At 31.9% G+C, this 23637-nt stretch overlaps 1 protein-coding gene across 1 annotated transcript in view; it reads left to right on the forward strand.

Annotated features, from left to right (window-relative positions):
- The first annotated feature begins 248 nt into the window (after positions 1 to 248).
- LOC106472554 overlaps positions 249 to 23637 on the forward strand; it is a 43864-nt gene continuing 20475 nt past the window's right edge. Inside the window, exons 1-8 of the mRNA XM_013933205.2 lie at positions 249 to 570; positions 9232 to 9362; positions 13783 to 13868; positions 14900 to 14995; positions 17500 to 17682; positions 19186 to 19236; positions 20421 to 20546; positions 21511 to 21673. Coding sequence (XP_013788659.1) covers positions 439 to 570; positions 9232 to 9362; positions 13783 to 13868; positions 14900 to 14995; positions 17500 to 17682; positions 19186 to 19236; positions 20421 to 20546; positions 21511 to 21673 — 968 coding nt within the window. The 5' untranslated portion in view covers positions 249 to 438. The remainder of the gene's footprint in view (positions 571 to 9231; positions 9363 to 13782; positions 13869 to 14899; positions 14996 to 17499; positions 17683 to 19185; positions 19237 to 20420; positions 20547 to 21510; positions 21674 to 23637) is intronic.

Consider the following 23637-nt stretch of genomic DNA (forward strand, 5'->3'; position numbering starts at 1 on the left):
CAATGAGCAGACAATAGGGTTAGAAAAATATACATACAGAAAAAACAAACGAATTCGGATAAAAAGTTCACTACGAACCTGTATATAATTCTTTAGTCAGTAGCATTCTTAGTGTAACACGTGATTAGTAAAATAACCTTGAACCAAAATCACTTTATTAATCATTGTACAAGCTTTCAAGAACTTAAACACACACATATACACTTCTACTGTTCTTTTCTGTTATAGCTGGCAAGCAAATTTATGCAGTCTATTTAACATTTATTAAATGCCACCTTTTCTGTACCAGGCATATACAATCATTCAGAAAAAATCTTTACGTAAGATCTAATATATACACATGTTACTTGTAGAAACCAGTTTGCGATTACACAGAAGGGTTAGGTTCGTGTAACAGTAGGGTATAAAAACCTCACCACTAAAGTTAAGACTTCGCAGATGAAGAGGGGTGTTCAGATGCTGAGTCTTGCTGTTCTTAGTCTCTTGTTTGTGTGTGGGGTGAGGAGTCAGGATTTGCAGGATGGTAAATGTCCTGGAGCCCCGAATACTGTTGACTACGATGTTCGAAAGGTGAGTTATCTGATCAGTGGTTATCGAGTGATATTTTAGTAATAACTAAATTTGCTTTAAATCATAGTGTTTCCATGCAAAGATTATGCAGTACGTTAACTTATACTAGGCCTACCGTTATAGACCTACGTTGCACACTTTGGACTCAAAACCATACTTTGTAAAATGTTTGGATAATTTACTTTAATATTTTACTTCTGTTAATTATTTTAGTTGTTAGTTATCTTAATTTTTGTACATACGCTTTTGTGTGCCTTTTTTATTTCGAATTTTAAATCATTCAAAATACTTGTTAGTAATATTGTTTACTTAATATTAATAACTAAGTTAATTTAGGTGCTACTATAGCGTGCGATCTACGTAGATTCTATCATCATCACCGTTTTAACGTTCATTTATTTGCAATTGGCACCAGTTATAAATTACGCTTTTAAACTAATAAAGTATAAAATTACCATTGCACAACGTTTTGGGGGCAAATATAATCGGAATGAAATAAGTTCCAACAATCAAAACTAGCGCAATTATAACCTAAATTTAAGGTACTCTTTTAGAACACACAACTTATTAAATTATTATTATTTGCTGAACAAAAACGTGGTTAGATGTATATCGTTTAGGAAGAAATTATGTTTTAGTGAATCATTAAAACGATGATGATGATAGTATATTGTAGACCGCACGTTATATTGTAAATATCTTTGTAGATTGCACGCTATAGTAGCACCGTTAATTTGTTAAAAATAAAATGATCTTGTATAATTTTGAAAATATATGTTAAAAAGAGTTATCTGTATGTTTTGTATCTATGTTTGTAAATCATTTATGATAAATTATTCATAAAAGTAAGCTAACTGTGTTGATTAAAACTAAAATGTAATATTTAAATTACTGAAGCCAAATCTATAAAACAAACTGACAAAGTAGAACCTAATGTTATGGATTAATACACAAGTTTATGTATTGTTAAGCACAAAGCTACACAATGTGCACACCACAATACACAAGAAAATTAAAACCTGTAATGATTAGATTGCTTTGATTCACCAAATAGATACTATCATTATTAAAGATGTTTTGTGTGAAATCATAATGATATATTATAATCAGGTTCGGCTAAGGAGGTTAAGGTTTGCCCTTAATCCTTATACTGTGTTGATAATACAGTTTTCGTATATCAAAAAATACTTTGTCTGTATTGTTTGTTTTCGTACAAAGCTACAGAGTAGTTTTTTACGCTAAACCCCTTGTTATTAAACTCAAAGTTACACAATTGGCTATCTATGCTGAGCCCACTACAGGTATTGTTTAGCGTTGTAAGTCCTATGACTTACCGCCTGTGTGTGAGAGAGAGAATGAACCCAGAATTCTAGCGTTAGAAACTCCCAACTTTACCGCTGAGCCACTGGGACACCTGTATTTGTAGTCAATTAAAGAACTTGCTGTATGTTATGTACAGTTAGTAGGAATAGTCACTATAATACATCATATATGGCACTTTGTTTTACAAGTCCTCTGATATACGCAAAAATGTGATTTTACAATTGATAATTTACTGTGAAATATTCTATTTTCTATAAACAACTTGCTAAGTTAATCTACACGTGAACCAATAACATTTCAAAAACGATAAATCATTCATTTAAATCGAATACATTTTTATCATATAACATATCTTAAATTTCAAACTTTTCAAATATTGCTTACAAGCAAAAGTACCTGACCTCAGTACAGGAAAAGTTTAAGTTATTCTAACAAAAATACCTGTTCCCAGTGACAGGAAAGTTTAAGTTAATCTATAACTTATTTAATGTTAACTGTGTTACACTCTTGGTTTCACTCAGAACCAAAGCTCTGAGCTACTTATTGGTTTGTTTGTTATGGATTTCGCGCAAAGCTACACGAGGGTTATCTTCGCTAGCCGTCCCTAATTTAACAGTGTAAGACTAGAGGGAAGGCAGCTAATCATCACCACCCACCGCCAACTCTTGGACTACTCTTTTACCAACGAATAGTGAGATTGACCGTCACATTATAATGCTGAAAGAGCGAGCATGTTTGGTGTGACGGAGATTTGAACCCGCGACCCTCAGATTGCGAGTCGAGTACCCTAACCACCTGACCATGCCGGGCCGAGCTACTTATGCCGCCAACTGCAAAAAGTAATTGTTGAGCATTTCAGTCATGTTAAGAGCCGCTCAACATTAACATACGGTAAATCTATATTTTTATTCTTTAAGTTTCGTCACATTTTGAAATGTGAATTATAGTATGATTAATTCCTAACAATTTAATGTTGGATATCTTGCTTTCGAAATAAAATCTGGCATCAACATCATTCCATTATTCATGCCTGTTCTCCCCTCATTTCAAAAGTGAATGTTGAGCTTTGCCTGCGTGCGCATCTTTTTAAACGGGAGACAGACGAACACTCGGACAGGCACCACGGTTCGCAATGTATATAAGATTGAATTTTGCTCGATTATTAAAAAAAATGCATATATATATATACAAGAAAAGATAGGATTTATAACCTTATTACAATATGCTGCTTATCGTCATTCTTACCTTATTACTACTACTGTCCTACATCGACGAAAGAAGAGGTTTTTATTGAAACTGTAGTGTTCTCAGTGAATACATCGATCGTCACACCTCGTTTGGAGAGGTCGCAAACGGCAACAAATTATTTCATTAGGAAGATCAACTTAATTTATTTAATTTATATGCGGCCGGGCATGGCCTAATGATGAGTATGCACGTTCCGTTGCCACAAAATCTGTGTTCCGCATTTTGAGTCAGTAAATGCACTGCAAGAATGATGGTCAAATCCAACTATTCTGTCAGACTAGAGTAGTGTAAGGGTTGGTGTTCGCTATTTGCCTTTCTTTTAGTCAATCAGTTTAAAATTAGGGAAGGCTATGCGCACATAGCCATGTGTAGTTTTACGCAAAAAAACAACAACAACAAACAAACAAAAAAAGAATAAGCAAATGACATAAGATTAAATTTCGCTGCTTCGGAATGTCTGTGGACTTACCGCTCTAAAAACCGGGTTTCGATACCCTTGGTGAGCAGAGCACAGATAGCCCATTGTGTAGCTTTGTGCTTAACTTCGTTGCAAATGTCATCAATAAATTTATTACGGTATATTCTACACCAGTGTAATAAGAGGTTCTGTCGTTTGTTGGATGGAATGTTAATATGAGAACAAGTGAAAATGACATGTTACAGACATGTTTGACAAAAAAAAAGAGTCTTCACTGGAAATTAGGATGGAGAGAGGTATATAATTACCATGACTGACACTACAAAGAATTATCAAACGATACTGGTGTTAGAACAAATAATTATTTGAACATATAATAACTGGAAATATAAATAGTTGACATAAGTTATGAATTAAAGCTGAAAATAGAAAGTTACAACTTTGAGATTATGCTGGTTGTTGAGAGAAGAACGAAAAGACCTTCTAGACTCATCTCCCAAACGAGGTTAAATATCTAGAGGTTTTCACATATGAATAGTTACTTATGTAAATTACAGCCAATCAAAATCAGGAGAGTTTCTTAGACATGAAAGCCTTGCTAAACACCTGCGACAAATGTGCAAGTAATCAAGAACTGAGAAAGCGCTGATCATCATAAGCGATTGTGGCTAAGATTAACATGAGCTCTAGAAATTAGTCACTGGGATCAAACCGTACGTCTACATGGTGACATTCTGTTCCAAAACCAACTTTTATTTTTTTTTAAGTTTCGAGATTGATTAGTTCCAGGAAAGGAAACTAATGATGACAAAACTACTGCCCCGACCATGAGTTGTAATATTCAAATATGCCACTAGGATTAAAAGTATTCTCACTTCACCCACAGATGAACATACTGTACAACGGGTTCACAACTACTACAAACTCTTTCCTTGACAAGAACATATTCTTGTTTTATGAACGGTCACAACAAGAATGAATCAAACTAAATAACTACTAATTACATTATAGAACAAAACTTAACAATAAATTAGTACACACAGTGATTCCTTAATCATTTTTGGTTAGAATACAAGCCAGAACACAACTAACAAAAGAATTTCACGAATCGAATGCATTTTAGAATGAAATCAAAGAAACATTTAGGCACTTAACAGAATCAAACTCAACTTCACATTTTACCCATTCTGGTTGATAAAAGAATCGTAAGTAAATTGAAACCCACGTCACAACTCACTATTATTGATTTACATTTTATTTATTAAACAACATATGTTTTTTTCGTGGTTGTATGTACAGTTAGCTGAAATGGAATGACCATAGTAAAGAATATTTAAGGTAAAGTAAAATAAAATGTTGTTGTAACAAATGGCTTATATAAGTGATGTTCCGACAACTGTGTTCCATCCGGCCTGATGAGCTCTGGATTGAGCGAATCGTATCGTCGGCAGTGGATAAGGCAAACATGATGTGGTTGGAATAGTACTATTATACGGTTTCCTAATTCTTAAAAATTTATAAGGGACTAGATAAAAAATGCAATGTTAAAAAATATAATAGGCCTGAAAGTAATGTCGTATGACAGGTGTAATTAATTAAAATGGAATAATCTGAAAACTTTACACACACACACACACAATTAGATAAGATATAATCAATCTCAATGATTAGATGATAATTGCAGAGATGACCAATATATAACATAGACACTTTGCACAGGAAATTAAATGTTACTCGTTTTGCTGTGCACATTTATATGTACAGTAGAATTCCACAAATTAGGGCAATGTTAAATAAATAGAAGTACAAAATGTCTACATACTTACATGTTGATTTGACATTTCCTCCATGGATTGAAAGAGGAAGAGGGAATCCAGTACTGCTATGGACCATCTTCCACCAGCTGACACTGAGGCCTATTTGGCTTATGCAGGTTAATTTTTATGTGTGATGGAGTTCCATTCTAGCCCTAAGATCTCCCTTAAGTCACTGTTCCTTCTATATGTTTTCCTCTTGCTGGAAAATGGCAATAGCTTCAGTCCAACGTGCTATTTAAACCCAACACTGGCATTGCAAGAGCACTTCTGCAGGAAAGTCAAGACTTGCAGGTACTTAGGTGGGCAATAGATCCAGCAGATCTTTGATCGCCTTTTGGACCAAGCATTGTTCACCATCACCATGAAAGTGGTAGGTAGTGATAGTTTGTCTAGGTATTTGCAGCAGAGGTAACTACTTAGCAGGAAGAGCTAGTGGTTAGAAGGTTTTTCGTTTCTTCGTCTTCTGGTTCTTTGAAGTGGAAATACAGGTGTTCTCAAACTCTCTGGGAAATCAGATAGTGATCCAACTCGTCTGCAGGTGGTGTGTTATTAATGAGGATTCTGGATGCAATGTTTCTTTTTATTCTGAAGATACATACATATGATGCTTCTCAGTAACTGACATTATACAATAATTCGATCCCAAAGAAATACAACTTAGAAAGTTTTATTTTCTTTTTAAAACAATAGGTCTCAACCCACAAGTAACTGATAACTTCTGGTCTGGTCTACACCAGTTCTAGCGCCCTAAAACAGGCAGAAACAAATATGTTGCTATTAATCTTAACTTTGCTGTCACTCTTATCATCATTCCACTATTAACAAAAAAGGCTTTCCAAAAACTACATGAAAGTCAATGGAACATCTATTAATGCAAAACCTTTGTCGATGTTTTAGCTTAAAACCAACCAATTTTATCTATAGGAACCAACACACACATAACTTCATGTTAAACCATCCTTATGCACTATACTGCAGAAATGGTCAAGTCCTCCAACACAATGCTATATTTCTTTGGGGGAAAAGTAAGCAGGTTGTTGTTTTCCACAAGTTCTTAATATTTTGTTCTACTGTGAGCTCTGGAATGTTTGGATCTTCCATACATCAAAGATGATGTTGTAGAGTAACAGATCTGTTACACATTTTCCTAGCCTACCATAGATTTTACCTTATTATGTATGTCGATCTGAAATATGTGGTGGCCTACTGTTGACGAAGGGCATAAAACAATATGTGCATACCAGTCAACATAACTGCGTACAAGTTTTCAGTATGAATAAACATGAGTAAACAATGAAAATGTATTTTAAAACAATACATTTCAGCCAGAGCTTAAAAAAACAAACATTAAAAAGCCTTTCTAAACGTATTTCTGTTACTTTGACAAGTTGTTCTTCCCCCTTAAATGCTGACCTTAGCAATAACACAATGGTCTATCTGGTAGTAGGCATCATGAGCTTTAGTCTGGCTAAGGCAGCATTTCATGTCCTTAGTAAAATGATCCAGGTCTTTGTGTGTACTCCAACAAAGTTTTTTCTCCTTGCACAATACTAAAGCCATGATAACAAGAATAGAAACGCTCATCTCTCTCAAAAGATCCTGGTTTACTTTTTTAGCTTATTTATCACTGGCTGTTCTTCCAAACTGCTGAGCTATGTACATTATCTCGTGGATAGTATTATGTGATGAGTTTAATCAGATGCTTAGTGCTCGTGTACTGATCATGGACTTCATTATATATATATATATCCACTCTAGTTCCAGTGGAGACTGTGTCTGGTTTGTCACCAGTGTAGTTGCTGCTGAGAATGACAGTCTGCATATGTGGTAAAGGAACTGAATATTAACAGGTGGTCATATTGTTATGACTTGCAGGACTTGATGCAAGGCTGGCAAACATTCTACTTTCAGTAAGGGATTTTCTTAGACCGACTTCTCCATCTCATGCTTTCCAAGAGCTAGAATATGGCTTCAGAAAGAGTTGAGTAAAGTTAAGTCTGCAATGCTCACTTGCTTCTCACTATTCCAGCAACTAGTCTACAACACCCACCGCCAACTCCTTGGTTACTCTTGTCATAAGCTATATTTTCATTGTTTAACTTTAGATATTAGATAGAGGGCGCATACAATTTAAAAAAGCCTAGAATGTTCTAGATGACATCACGAAACTCTGGTAACTTCGAGGAATATTAAATGTGAGACATCAGATATAAATACGAGTGGTCCAGTCAACTTGTAAGCTAATAATGAACCAGAGAGGTATTCAATAGTTTTGTTTTTTGTTAGTTTATTTATCGCCAATAAATCACAGACACCTACTGTAAAGAATCCGGTTCATCCATACATACAAAACCTGACCAGTGGTTTATCAGTCTCTTACGCCATCCAAGTAGTGTGCTGTTGCTAGTGGTAGGGCAAATATGATTTTAGGTTGTATCTACAAAAATATTGACTACAAGTCTAAAGAGGTTATAATTTCATTGTTTAGGCCACACTTGGAGTATTGTGTTTAGTCTTGGGTTTCTCTCCTTAGGAAGGAGATTGAATTGTTGGAAAGGGTTTAGAGGAGAGCTACTATGATGATACCTGGGATAGAAAGGTTGTCATACGAAGAGAGTTTAAGATCTTTGAAATTGTTATCTCTTGAAGAAAGAAGAGTTGAGTTAGAGGAGATCTGATTGAGGTGTTTAAGATTGTTAAAGGAATTGATAGTGTTGATGCATCATCTTTTTTCATATTTAATGGTGAGAATGGTAGGATTAAGGACCTCAAATATAAATTTTAGCATGGTAGGAGTCATCTTCAACTAAGACAGTTATATTTTGTAACATGGTAGCTGGCCTTCGGAATAGGTTGCTTTAGGATGTGGTAGAGGCAGTAAATTTAAAAGAGTTTAAAAAGAAGGTTTGATAAATATATGAATGGTAAGTGCTGGTTTTGAGTTGTTGTTTAGTTTAGCCTAGATGGACTAAAAGGTCCCGTGTTGCATTCCATTAAACAAAAAATAAATTCGGGGAATTATGTCCAAATAAACAGCACTAACTAGCAAACAAAACCATTCTTCTGCCTCCCATTTTGTTTGTTTATTGTTAATCACAAAGCGACACAATGGACTATTTGCGCTCTGCCTAACGCGAATATCAAAATCCGATTTTTAGTGTTATAATCCCACAGACATTACGCTGTGCCACCGTGGGGTGGCCAAAAATGGTCATAATGAAAGATAGTTTGAGGCTTCCATCCTTGCTGGGGTCTTCAGATAAGCCTCAAACCCCATTTCCCTCCCAGTTTTAGAGAGGCTATCTCATTGATTTCAATGCTTAAAAGTTAACATCTGTGAGTAACTTTATAACGCTAGAGTTCGGGGTTCAGTTCCTCATGGTGGACAGAGCATAGTGAGGCTAGGATAGTGTATAGTTGGATAAAAAACTAACAAAATACACACAAAACTCTCTTCTGTTAGAAATTGATGCATAACAATAATTATTGATACTTTTTCTTATGACATCTTATTGTAATAATTTGAAATGTTAAAAAATAAACTTACCAGGAAGTGTTATGGGATCAATTATTTAGCTCAGTTGGTAGAGCATTCGTTTGGCGTGTGAAAGGTCGCGGATTGTTCAAAGCAGAGGTGAGGAAATATAAATGTGAATATGGTGAAACAATTAGTTGCTGCATTTTTACAGTTCAGCTTCAGACAAACTTTTGTAATATTACCTACGCGATACGTTATTGTTACTTGAACAATATAAATAACTTTGTAATTTACATCATTTTTTCTCATGGTTATTGTTTATACACACACACACAGATATATATATATATATATACGTATTAATTTTTGTTATTTAGTTAGGTGGTGTATGGTATGAAACCGAACGAATACTGACGAATTCTGAAGATAACAGAGCGTGTGATGTTTTTTACATAGAACCTGCAAGTGGGTCGGACGTAAAAATATTTTTTTCTGCAAAAAATCTCCGGTAGGTGAAGAGAAGGTGATGTATAATAAAAAGTAGTTTTATATATTAAGATACTATTTTTTAACTTATGTGCTCGATGTTTTGTTTTGGAGCTCTGTAAACTAAAGATTTTTGTTACTAAGTTAATAGCAACTGTTTGAACAAACAAATGTTACTTTTGAGTCAGTTTATCGTACGGCAAATACATTTTTGTGATATATTAATTTTTAAAAGTGCCAAACACTTCTTCCCTGTTGTTCACGTTTTGAATAACGAAATAGAGGGCGCTAAAGTATTCGAGTTATGTAAGCTAAAATATGTTTTGCTCTTGAAATTAGTGGTTACGATAGATTTAAATTTAAAGTGGTATGTCGACAGGTTATGTTTTTCTAAAAGTTTGTAAGAAAGTAGTTTAGTGTTCTATTGGCTAAGTAATTATAGGCCTATTAGTTTTTTTATCAGTGGTAGGAAAAGTTTTTGAAACAATGAAAGTTTGATTTTCATTGAATGTACTGACCCTAGTGAGGTAACCATCTATTCGTACTACTATTACCAAAGATATAAATAGCTTCCCTATAGTCAAATTATTCTAGGCCTATTAGTTTTACATCAGTGGTAGCAAAAGTTTTTGAAAGTAATAAAAGATGCTTTGCAATAAATTTGCTGGTATGTGGGATATCAATTATTATAATTTAAATTATAAATTTAATTTATATAACAGTGTATGGAAGAAAATGAACTTGATGCTTTGGTTAGCAGTCTCTAAAGCATCCAAGCAGTGTGTTATTGTTGCTAGTGGCAGAGAAAACAGTATTTTAGGTTGTATTTACAGAGATATTTTTAAAAAGCTTAGTTTAGTGGACTAGAACGTCTCAATAGACCAACAGACCTGTTGTATTTAAATATTATGTTATTATCATTTGGACTTGCAAAATGCTTTTAATCGGTCTTCTCATGAGATGCTAGTTAATAGACACAAGTCATGTGATACAAGCATTTCACACTTGACCATAAGGTCTTGCCTCTAATACTTGCCCATGTACTTAAAAGTTGTGATTAAAAAAAAGTTTCCCTGCATGTATGGAAGAGTTGCAGTAATACTGTGGAATAGTCATAAAGGCTCTACAGAGGTTAAATCACTTCCTCATTTTGATCATGGACAGAAACAATTATGTAATTGGCAAATTAAATGACATGTCCTTAATCATAAAAAAAATATTGTCTCCTTCATATGATATTAGGAAGAGCAATTTTGTTAGGTATCTGATGTTTCAACAACCATATTAAAGTTTTCATGAATTTTACAGTCTCAGAAATACAAAGAAATTGAACCTATGTAACCATAAAAGTGTGTAGAACTTGATATTTTCATTTTGTAATATGATGTGTATGATGCCATTTTTCTTTAATAAAACTATAAGTAGTGTCCTGTTGAATGCCATCTTGTACAATATCATAAACCTTTTCATGTGTGAAGCTTCTGTACATTATTACCTATTTCTCAACACTATGAATATTTTATCAGAATAATAACTTATGCCCCTTTATATCATTATATGGCCTTTTAAAAAGTCATTGATCTAAACTTATCTCTTTCTGCAAAGTCTCTAGAGTAAACCATTAATGAGGTAAAGGCAAAAAACAAGTAACAAACACTAAAACATGGTTGTGAATATGTAATAATGAAGAAAAGCTGTGATACTTCAACCTACAGATTTTTTATTCATACTGAATTATTTATGAAAAAATTAAAACCTTATAATTACTTGTTTTAGCAGCAGCGTTGTTGGTGTTGCTATTTAGAGCTGTACCATTAGTTGAATTTGTTAACCAGTTGTTGGGATCATTAATCAGTTACATTCAACTAATCATTTACTCTCACATAAGACTACTCTTCCTATTTTTACCTTGTTTTCTTTTAACATTTTCAAACCATCTTTCATATAATATGAAAGATATTTTCATGCACAAAAACTTTGGATTTAGTTACTTATTTAATCCTAAACTGTTGCATGTGAATATGCATCATATTTATGCAACACAGTATGAAAGCTATAAAAACTGAAAATATTGTTCTCTGGGTTCCTCCATCAAATTTTCACAAGACTACTAAAACAGAATAAACTTATACTTTGTTAAAAATAACTGTTTTTAGATCTCATCTGACAGAACCAGAAAAGATTCTTGTCAGAGTAGTGATAAGTAACATATAATTCAGAGATAAGAAATGCATGCTGATCCTATGAATATAATATTTACTATTTGCCAAAATAACTTGTAATGATACTTAGGTGACCTGGGTGAAAATCAAAGCATTATAAGAAAAATTAAGGTTATGGTAATATGGAAAAATCTTATTATAATCATCTTGGAATTCTTTATAATTCCATCATGCCCCCCCCCCCCCAGTGGCACAGTGGTATGTCTCCGGACTTACAACTCTAGAATCCAGGTTTCGATACCCGTGGTGGGCAGAGCACAGATAGACCATTGTGTAGCTTTGTGCTTAATTACAAACAAACAATACCATCATGCTTGAGAAAAACCTAAAAATTAGGAAATGTAAGAGTAAAAACACCAGAAGTTGTTGATATAGGCAGAAGTTTAGAAAGAATGCATTAAAATGATTAATATGTTTAAATTTACAGTACAAGCCAGGAGAAACTAGAAATGCATGTGCTTGCTGAGAAATCAGTAAATAAAACAGCTTAAAGAATACTGTACTAGGCAATGTTTAAATGGCACATTATGACAGCCAGATATTTTTTTCCCTTTTCTTTTTTTCTAGTTAAAGCTAGCTGTAATTAATTATGAGTCCTGTTCATGTAAGTAGATTAATGACTTAATAAACAAGTTATTCAGCAATTGAATATTTTTTTTCATAGAATAACAAATATTAACTTGCCATAATGTTTTTCACTAATGCAATCTTGGCCTACATAACACTAGTTATGTTTTTAGTAAGTGAGCATTATATCAAGTTAGAGCTACAATATTTAGACATACAAGGTAAGCATGAACAACAGGCATCATTATGACAAGTTTTGTAACCAATGGCCACACCCTCATGTTCATGAGTTATTTATAAGCAGTTTAAGTGGAATGTATGTATACTGTTGCATTTTTCATTAGTCATGAAACTAATTGATTGAACAGAACAACTTTTAATTAATAAAAAAATAATGAGAAATTGTAATGGCAGCAATTCAGGTACTTGGTTAGTTGGAATTACTGAAAACTAATAATTGGAAATGCTAATTTCAATTATTTAATTGTGATTATGATACTCGTAGATAATTGATTATATCAAGTTAATCACCTAGCTAGCTCTATTGCTGTGTAGAGGCTTAAATATTTCTTACAGAAATCTGTACGCACTATTACATTTAAATTAGAAATATTCATCTGAAATTTCTATTAAGAAACTAAGACATACGAGTAAAAGATAATTTTAATAAAAGTATTAAAAAATGCTTGGAAAGACAAAATTTGACTGCTGTTTTTATATTAAGTTATCATTCTACAGTAGAAAGTATGTACTTCAAAGTTTAAGAAAGTGTTAAACATTTTGTGTTTGGCAGTTTGACTGACTGGTATAAAATTTACAAATTCCATCAAGAAAAAAAGTAGAAATACATAACATGCCCAGTTATTATCATTCATGTGATATGCCAGGCAAGTGATGCTAGCAACATATTTTTTTTTCTCTGCAAAAATATATGAGTTTAGAACAAAATAATTTCTTCTTTATAGTTTATAATATTTTCCACAAAATATCAAGAGAGTTTAAGATCTTTGAAATTGTTATCTCTTGAAGAATCTAATCTAGCAATATTTGAATATTATTTTAATTCTTTTCTTAATCTATATGTCTTATGCTACCATTAAAATATTTATATCTATTAAAAATTATAGTTTCTTACTATAGGCCTTTTGTAAGATTCTTTACCAAAGTATTGCTTTGCGAGTTATCCAGTTATAAGTTTAGAACGTAAGACAGGTTATTTGTAAGGCAAAGTGTTGTTAGCTTGTTTTTCATTCAGATTTGAAATATTTAATGTTCCAGCACTTGGTGTGTTATGCTGAGTGCTTGAGCAAGAGTCTACATTAAGTGATAATATTATGAGTGTTTTGGGAGGTTAATTAGTATAGAAAATTTATTCTTTCTTTTAAAACATTTTGTTTTCAAGCAGTAGTGTAAATATCTGATTATCTTTTAACTTCTCAACATCAAGTTTCAATAGTGCATTTTTTCTGTACTGTGGTACATGTAATATATAACATTATATTTCTTTTAGCTGATATTGGCAAAATATTGAATTCAGAAGTTTTGCTATGCATTTTCAACATATTGTTAACCATTTTATATACTTGTTTCAGATCACTATAAAGAATGTACACACACAGAGCACCTAATAATATACAAAAATTATGTTTACAGAACGGGTTTTGAAGAAGAGGGTCACGGACAAATCCCCGACTCAAGGGGAAAAGCAGGCTCATTTGATCTCAAATTTGGGTCAGAAGGTGTGGCATGATTTTTTTTTGACAAAGTTATTCGTGTATATGTTTTGTAATACTGATTATTAGTTTGAGGAAGTAATTTTACAGATTAAAGAAAAAAGACTGTGAGCAACTACATATGTAAATATTTAAAATGACCATTGTTGGCTGGTGGTAACTGATACCATTGAGGACAACATATTTAGAATATTTTAATAAATCACAGATTTCTCAAAGTTGTATACTTGATCCTGTGGTGTCAAGAACAAAATTATTTTACTTGTTGAAGGAGAGTCTCTGATAGAGGTAAGATTCAGTTAAGGTGAAGATTATTTTTTAAGAACTGAATAGGGTTTCATTAATTTTATTTACTAATCAACAAATAATTTTTATCATCCAAAAGTAACTTAAAATTTGGGATAACTTAGATAGGCTTAGTGAATGGTTTAAAATGAGAAAAATGTACTTTATCATCAGAAAACAAGAGAACAGGTCTTATTGTGTGTTGGGAGGATTGCCATATTAAAGAATAAGATAAGAACTTAGGTGTGTTTATAGACAGGTATCAAATATTTGTGATAGAAAAGGAGATAAGGCATTGATAACATATTTGCAGATCTTGTATTTCAAGATGTAAGTATTGCTTTATACAAGGTTTAGTTATTTCTGAATATTAGCATTATAGTGTCAAGTTTCTTTGTATTTTTTTGCTTGATTATCAAAAGTTATTGCCATAAGCTTGTTACTAATAAGGTTTAGTTGAAGACTTGAATTTCATATGATTCAATTACAAGTAATAAATACAGAAATCTAGGTTAAGGTGTATTATTTTACTTTGAGTTACAACTGTTTTTCATGGTGAAGTATCATTGCATCCTAATTTGAAATGCATTGAAAGGTATGGTATTTGGAAAGTATATTGGTTATTTTTCTTTGAATTGAATGCTGTTATTATTATTTTGTTGTTAGTTCATTTTCTCATGTTTTCAAAGAAAGTTTATTTTGGTTGTAGTGGATATTATTTCAATTTTTTTTTTTATCTTTCTTATTGTCAGAGTCGAAGAAAATAAAGTTTTACCTTGTTGATACTGATTACAATTTTTATGCCATCTTGTGGTCTTGCCAGGAACTAGCATCAGGTCAGCATTCAGGTAAGAAGAGAAACCTCATGTTATATAGATGATAAACTTGTAAAAACATTTAGTGATTGAACTGTATTAACATCAGATTACCTTAAAAACACTATAGAATTCAAGTGTACCGTGCTTTTGAGTTTATGTGGTTTTGAAATTTTACATTTTCTACATGGTAAAACAGATCATTAACTTAAAAGAATGCCTATTTCTGCAACATACTTTTGGTTTAACATTAGCAGTCTTTGATGATCTAGTTTTGTAACATTAACCTGGTGAATAGGTCACCTACAATAACCTATACTAGCACAATAAAGACACATCAAGTAATCCTAGGAGTCGTTTATTAACGTATAAAGACAACTTACAAAGGACAGTCCATGAACACTGGACAAGTAACATTCACATGCTAAGTGGCACTGGGAGATTACCACCTTCATGATATTGCCTGTATAAGCAATACATTACGAAATAAGTATTGAAAAAAAAAATCCTTTCTTTTTTACCTTGGCAGAGAAGTATTTAAATACCACAACTCAGCATACATTTGGTGTCACATGTTTACAATAATTAACATAACAGTACATCATAAGCCAATCAACAATAAACATCTTGTATTTCCAGTATCATGTGACTTTTGCATTACATCATACACTGTAGTTGAACATTAGATAAGATGATTGCACAAAATATAAGTAGGAAACTTGCAAGTTATATTAATGGAAGTTATGAATGTGTAATGATATGTAGAGTGCCTTGCAAAAGTATTCACCCCTACCAATAATGTCACATTTTGATTAAATACAAATAATGTAAACAATTTTTAATGCACTAGTTTTTATTCAAAACTCTAATGATCAAACTTAACACTTTTATATGTGAAAGAGGTTGAATGTTAGCAAAGCCAGCAAAAAAAAATATATAAATTGAAATGTGCTGATTGCTTAAGTATTCAGCCCCTAAGTCAGTACTTGGTGGAAGCAACTTTGGCAGGAATTACTGCTGTGAGTCTTTTTGGAATGGACTTCAATCTTCAAGTCTCGCCATAAATTTTCTATTGGACAAAAATCAGGACTTTGACTGGGCCACTCCAGGACATTCACTTTCTTCTTTTGAAAATATTCCAGTGTGGTTTTGGCCTTGTGATTTGGGTCATTGTCCTGCTGAAGTGTGAATTTTCAACCCAGTTTTAAATTCTTGGCTGACTCAAGCAGGTTTTCCTCTACAATTCACCTGTACTTTGCACCATCTATTTTCCCCTCAATCCTGACAAACTTCCGAGTTCCTGCTGATGAGAAGCATCCCCCCCCATAACATGATGCTGCCACCACCATGCTTGACAGTTGGGATGGTTTTGACTGAGTGATGTGCTGCGTTGGGCTTGCACCAGCTGTAATGCTTTGAATTTAGACTAAAAAGCTCAATTTTTGTCTCATCTGACCATAAAAACTTCTGCCACATGTCTACAGTATCATTTACATGCTCTGTCACAAACTCCACATGAGATAAGATGATTCTTTTTCAATAGTGGCTTCTTTCTTGCTACTCACCCATACAGGCCAGCTTTTTGTAGGGACCGGGATATTGTCGATGTATGAACACTGACTCCAATCTCAGACATGGAACTTTGCAAATCTTTCAAAGTCACTGTTGGCTTTACAGTGACATCCCTAACCAGTTTTCTGCTTGTCCATCTGCTTAGTTTGGAAGGATGGCCTGAGCTGGGTAGTGACTGGTGGTATGAAGCACATTCCACTTCTTAAAGATGGACTTTACCATACTCAAAGGGATAATCAGTGATCTGCACTTCTCTACCACTTTATCTCTGACTTGTTGGAAAGCTCCTTGGTCTTGATGGTTGGTTTGTTGTATCGCTATGTGAGTTGTGGCTTGAACAGATGCATTTACTCTGAAGTAAAGTTAAACCACTTTGATTATACACAAACAGTGAGCATTATACTGATTTTGTGACCTTTCAAACTAATCTTTTGCACCTGAACTGATTTAGGGTTACTGTGGCAAAGGGGTTGAATACTTATGCAATTGAGAATATTCTAATTTTCTTTGTATTTTCTTACACAGTATTAGCATTTGTTAGCTTTCTAAATTTGGAGTTGATCGTGTAGATTCTAAATATAAAGTCCCATTTGAAAGTTTCATGATTGCAAGCTTGGATGGCAACAAAATGTAGAAACTTTGCAAGGGTGAATACTTTTGTAAGGCACTGTAATATAATTTTGCCAACAGATGATTGCATCTGGAGAAAAAATGATGATACTAACTTACTTCCTCACAAGCATTACTTTGATATTCTTAATTACAGTACCAATATTCTGAATGTTTATTGTACAGTGTAGATATTAACCTAATTTGTTATTTTTCATTTTATATCTTCATAAACATTAGTTAAGTTTGAGATCATTTTTATTTATATTTTTCTTATAGGCTATAAATCAAGTTCTAGAATTCATTGAAAAGTTATGTTGTGATTAAATTGTTTATATTTTTATTTTTGGGTTTAGAAATGACTTCTTTATTGGCTAGAACTGTCAGGATACCACTTTTGTTTAAGGTCAGACTCTATAGACATCTAAAAAATCTTGGTGTGGAGACAGCAGATTTTAGAACAGTACATCAGACAAACTGTAGGAGAGATCACTTTAATTTAAACCACAATATTTCTGGATCATCTGAATCAAGATTAGGTAAGATGATGCAAAAAAAACCAACAACAACAAAAAACAAAGAAGTTTTGTCATATGTTTGAAAATCCAGGTAACAGTTCTAGTTTATCTTTTCCTGCAGATTGTTATTTTTACACTCATTGCTTAGGATATGGTAATTATTAAACCATACATCTGCACTGAATATAGCATTTTAAGTGCAATAATAAGGGATAAAAGATTTAGTAACCACATTTTGAGTTGTTTCGGCTGAGAAAATAATAATTAATCATAACTAACTTTTGAGAGGGAAATATATTGTGCATATCATTTTGGTGTATTGACTACATGTTTATTTAGGAGACCAGTTTTATCTTATGAAATAATACTAAACTTATTTTACACCTAAAATAGAGGCATTTATCGAGATCATTGCTCAATCCAAAAAACAAATTTCATCTTGTTTGGTGAAAAAAATATAAATTTTTGTTCAATTGCTGGGAATTTTAAGCTTCTGAAACACATTTTACTTTAAAAGCTAATTATTTTTCTAATTCCTCAAGAAAAATGAGAATCTTGGTTTTCAGCTATGAATGTTAGGCATAAAGTTAACTGTTTTATGATAATATCAATACTCACAGATTATTTTATGTTGTAACACATCTTAGATTTAAGAGGTTACAGTATGCTTAATATCAATACTTAGAGATTATTTTGTGTTGTAACACATCTTAGACTTAAGATAGAACAATATGCTTTCACCATTTTGTAAGATAATGAATTACAGGAATCTTTAAAGAATTAAAGGTGATGTTTTCAGTATTGTAAACAAAAGTGATGATAGGAAAAAAAAAGCACCAAAACTTGCTTTATTATCATATATGAAAGCCAATAATTAAGGTGTATACCATCATTAACATTGAAGCTTCTCAAATACATTAGACATTTTGAACAATACCCCACACAGTAGTACCGGCCTTCACGAAAAATAAAAATAGTATCTAATCAGTTTTAGAATAAGTGAATTTTTACTAATGGATTACTATAATTTGTACAGAAACATGAATAATTAGCTAACAGATTGCACCAAAACACAGTGCAATGAAAAACCATTTCAAATTTTTCCCTTAGCAAAATAATTATTATTAATGCAACTTGGATAAAGGATTGTAATAATGTGTGTTATCAAATAGTTTATGAAGGTATATATCAACTTTATTCCTGTAGAAAATAAATGTCTGCTTACATTTAGTTACAAGATGTAATGACAGAAAAAAAGCAATTTAATTAAATAGCCATTTTGTTTTCCTAAATGTATTATTTAATAGTATAGAAAATGTGTACGAGTTTTCCTGTAATAGTGTGTTATTTTTTTACATTAGTATGCATTGCTTTGATAGTATTGTAGGATTTAAATCCTAGGTTCTATTGTGTATAGCTTTATCATTTTAGGTCATGTGGTCTGTGTACAGAAAATATCAAGTTCATTCTGTTAAATTGGCCTTTTATATTTTTTTAAGATGATGTTGTTGTTTTTTGTTTCAGTTAAACGTTATGCTACAACTTCAGAAGATAAGTCTGATCCACCTATTAAAAGTAAGGGTAATGACTCATAAACATCTGATATTGTGAATATTCGGAAGACATAAAACTTCATTCTATGCACCACCTCAATTAATGTTTGAGTACATTCTAGACACAATAGAGTTTATAAAAAAAAAACATGTAGTAAGTGTGTTACAAAAAAAAAGAAAAATATTAAATATGAGGTGTGTGTGTGTTGGGCAGCTAAACAGCAAATTTGATTGAAATTGGCTCTCTTTAAAATTTAGTAAATGATATTTGAAATTAGAAAAAATAAATCTTGGTTATGATAATTTTGTTAAAATTGTCAAATTTATAAAATGTTTGTGTAAGTAGAGAGAATAATACATAAAATATTATAGGTATAGTATACCCACTGTATTAAAAGTAATTTTTGACTGTAAAGTTTTATATATATATATGTATGTCTTTTAAGCAAATAAACTGTCACAGTTAGATTTAAAAGTCATATATTTATTATGTACTGTAATTGTAGAGTTGTAGTAGTAATACATTTTTCAAAATTTATTTTAAGAACCAAAAATTAATGAAGGATACTTCTCCAGCTATAGCTCTTGTACAAAGTAGCTGTGACAGCATCCTTGCTTAATCATAATGAGGCTGGGTGTGGTCTGGTGGGTAGCATGTCAGACTGTGGGTCCAAGGGTCTATGTTTAATGCCTTGTTGCCACAAAAAAAACCCTCTCTGTGCTTTGGGGCTATGAGAGCATTATAAAGGTGACAGTCAAATCCCACAATTTGATTAGCCTAAGAGTTTGCTGTGGGTGGGGTTGACTGGCTGCTTTCCCTCTGGTCTATAAGTTCAAAATTAGGGATGACTAGTGCAATATGCCTATGTGTATCTTTGCACAAATTGTTAAACCAAATCAGTTCATAGTGTAATTATATTAATGGAATTTTTATTGTAGCATGTATCAAATAAGTTTGTGCATATTGACCTATTGGAGCTCAACATATTTTTATATTATATATTTATGTATTGGTAAAGGTTGTATAATCTGTTATGTGATAAGATTGTAAAATATCTTGACTGCTACTTTTGTTTTTGTTGTAAATATTTTTTCATTCATCTGGTTGATATGTACAAAAAAATTTATTTACTAATTATTTTATGCCAATTTTTACTAATTTTGCCTTTTAATGTAATGTTTTACAATTATATTACTTTTTCTTAGTCACAGAAGTCTCATTTGAAGAACTAAGTGCTCTCATCAATGCCAGTGATGTTACATTAATTGATGTACGTACTCCTGAAGAGTTAAAAGAAGTTGGAATGATTCCTACCTCTGTCAATGTTCCTCGTAAGTTGTGGCGATTTTTTGAAATTTTTTTCAGGCTCTTGGTGTGATGATGTGTTTCAAAATCTTTGCAATTTGTAAAACAAACATTGGATATCACATGCATGAAATCATTTTGCAGGTTGCAATTAAGAAACAACACACAACCTAAATTGAGGTATCCTGTATAGTAACATCACTATTCATGGACTACAAAGAGACAGTATTAAGGATAGGTTTTGTACTTCATTATGAATAAATTCTGTTTTAGTTCTGTGATTAGTGATATAGAATTCACAAAGGTGACATATAAAGTTTTGTTTTCTTTTTACCTCAAAGCAAAGTGAAGTTCGAATCAATGATATCAAAAGAAAGGTAGTAGATAGATTTCAGTTTTTAAATATACTGACATAGCAACCTGTGTCAGGCACGGCATTTATTTCATTGGTTCATGGGGAAAGTGGGATGCATGATGGGATGTTAGAATTCTGTAAAGTACCCAAGAACCCCTAGAAGTTTCACTATAATTAGAGGTCAGGAATTTGGAAAACATTTGTTATGGAAGCAAACACTGACACAAGCCACTTTTATAATACAGATTTTCTATAGAATAACCTCTAAAATGAAGGGGGAAAAAAATTAAATTTTAGTAAAAAGAAAACATGATTAAATTTAAACATTTTCCCAGAAAGTTGTTGTGGTATAAATACATATATATATATTTAATCCGTTGCTGTGTTCTATTTTAATCTTTGCTTTTGAGAGTTTTAAAAATAACAGAGAATCTTTATAAAAGTATGATGGATCTTAAATTTTATTTTCAATTAATTAACAATCATGTGGTATTTTTACTTGGATTTTATAAATCCTAAAAAAAATTGCTTGTGTGTTGGTAATGTGTGAAATGTTCTATGTGGAATATTTAATAACTCTGTTTTATTTATTGTAAACAACAAATTTTAAATTGCTTTTACTTTCTGTTGTTTAGTAGCTGAAGTGGAGCAGGCTTTTCAGCTTCCATCTAATGAGTTTAAGGAAAAGTATGGTTTTCCTTTACCTTCTAAAGATGATGGGAATGTAGTGATGACTTGTCGCTCAGGTCGTCGTGCTACTGATGCTATTATAATTGTGCGAAAATTTGGTTATGACAAGTGAGTAACCTTGCATGTGTCAGTTTGATTCTGAGAATAATTGTTTCATGTTTTAATTTATATAGTTATTATATGTTTTGTTCATATATTTTGTAAAGCCTTTTATTAAATTCCACTATCATTTGGCATTAATTCTCAATATAGTTTAGCTCAACAAATTTAACCTTTTTAGTGTTCAATTTTAGCTTTTTAGTTGTTTCTTTTTTTAACACTATATGGATTCGATTCTTCTTGTAACTTGTAAAATATTTTTATGAAACTTTTAGTGTGTAAGTAGTGAAAACAGTACATCAATTTGTAAATATTTATTATGGGCAGTCATGTGATATTTTATTGTAACAAGATAGACATAACCTAACACGTCACTCATATTTACTTGCAAAAGGTTCTGCAGCTTGTCTCTCTAGTAGTGGCTTTGTCTGAGCAACAAAATATATAGTTATTAACAAGTAAATTTTAAGAATACACCTTATAATGGCCACTTCACTGAATCTATGAATTAGGTCTTAAGTTAATGTCTGTTGTTTTGATTTTGATTGATGTTTTTATTCCTAGGCACTTCTTAGTCATGTTATAGCACACTAAGTAAATGCAACTGTAAAAACATATCTGTGTAATGGTTCAGTGAATTTCCATAGGATATGGTTGTTAAACAATATTTGTGTTTACCATCTCTATACTGTGTTGTGTTTCTCTTGCAAGAACTGAAATTTTGGTTTTAAAGGAATGTATCTAGTTTTAGTTAAAAAGATAAAATTTTCATGTTAAAAATAGAGACACATGTTTTGTTTCATGCAAGGCTCATTTCTATTAGTTACACCATATTCATACAGTCATATGCAGTCATTGTCTTTTGTTAATTCCAATTATTACTGATGGGGTTCGTATTCAATTGTCTTTCTAAACAAACTTTTCTATGCTATTTCATCAAATAATTTATGTGTCCCACATTTGAAAAACAAATTTTTAAGAAAATTTAAATTTCCACAAAAAATGCTTGTTTTCAAACATATTGGTATTTTCTGTTTTAGAGTCAAGTGTTACTGTGGAAGCTTCCTTGACTGGGTTGAGAAAGGGGGGAAGGTGGTTTTTCCGTAGTCAACCAGCAAACAGATAATTAAGAGATTATATGCAATTTTAGTTTTTAGTTTTAGATTTGCCATTTATTTCATGAAATTTCAAAACCTGATGTTCTGTAGACAAGACAAATCTTATAACAAGTAACATTGTGTGTTGAGATCAAAATAGAATTGTTTTTTAAATAGTTTTTTCTAGTGTTGTTTGTTGTTACAAATAATTATAAATGTTTAACATAATCAAGCTTTAATTAGGTTTCTGTGGTCTTATTATGTTTAAATAATTATTATAATGTATCTATTTCAGTGGAACATAACATGATAATTCAGTGAATATTTAATTAGTAGTTATATTTGTAGGTTTATCTTTTTTGGTAATAACAAAAGAAAGCCTTGGTAATTTAATAAAACTTTGGAAACATGATTTGGGGGTAATTTTGATGATGCAGTTATTTGAATTGTATTTTATGTAGAACATTCAACTTTGAAATACTAAAGAACTTTTTCATTCAGGAAGGGAAGATTAACTATTAACTAAAGTTTTTCATTTACTTAAGAAGTTGAAATTTCTAAACCAGTTGTGTTTTTTCACTGAATTACCTAATCTGAAATAGTTGCTGTTAATTCACAATAGAACAGAATTTCATTCCTTGGATTAAGTTTAAGTCTCGGAAGTATTTATTATAATAAAAAGTACATGCAAAGATTATTCATGGGAAATAAAATTAGTTTATAAATCATGAGATACAGTACCTTCAAAATTAAAATGAAAAACATGAATAATGTTATATAAATGTCATATTTATAAAAGTAAGAATCACTAAAAAAAAAATGCCCCCCCAGTGGCACAGCGGTATGTCTGCGGACTTAAAAACGCTAGAAACCGGG

This window comes from Limulus polyphemus, unplaced genomic scaffold (genome assembly GCF_000517525.1).
Source record: "Limulus polyphemus unplaced genomic scaffold, Limulus_polyphemus-2.1.2 Scaffold5418, whole genome shotgun sequence".
NCBI lineage: Eukaryota > Metazoa > Arthropoda > Merostomata > Xiphosura > Limulidae > Limulus > Limulus polyphemus.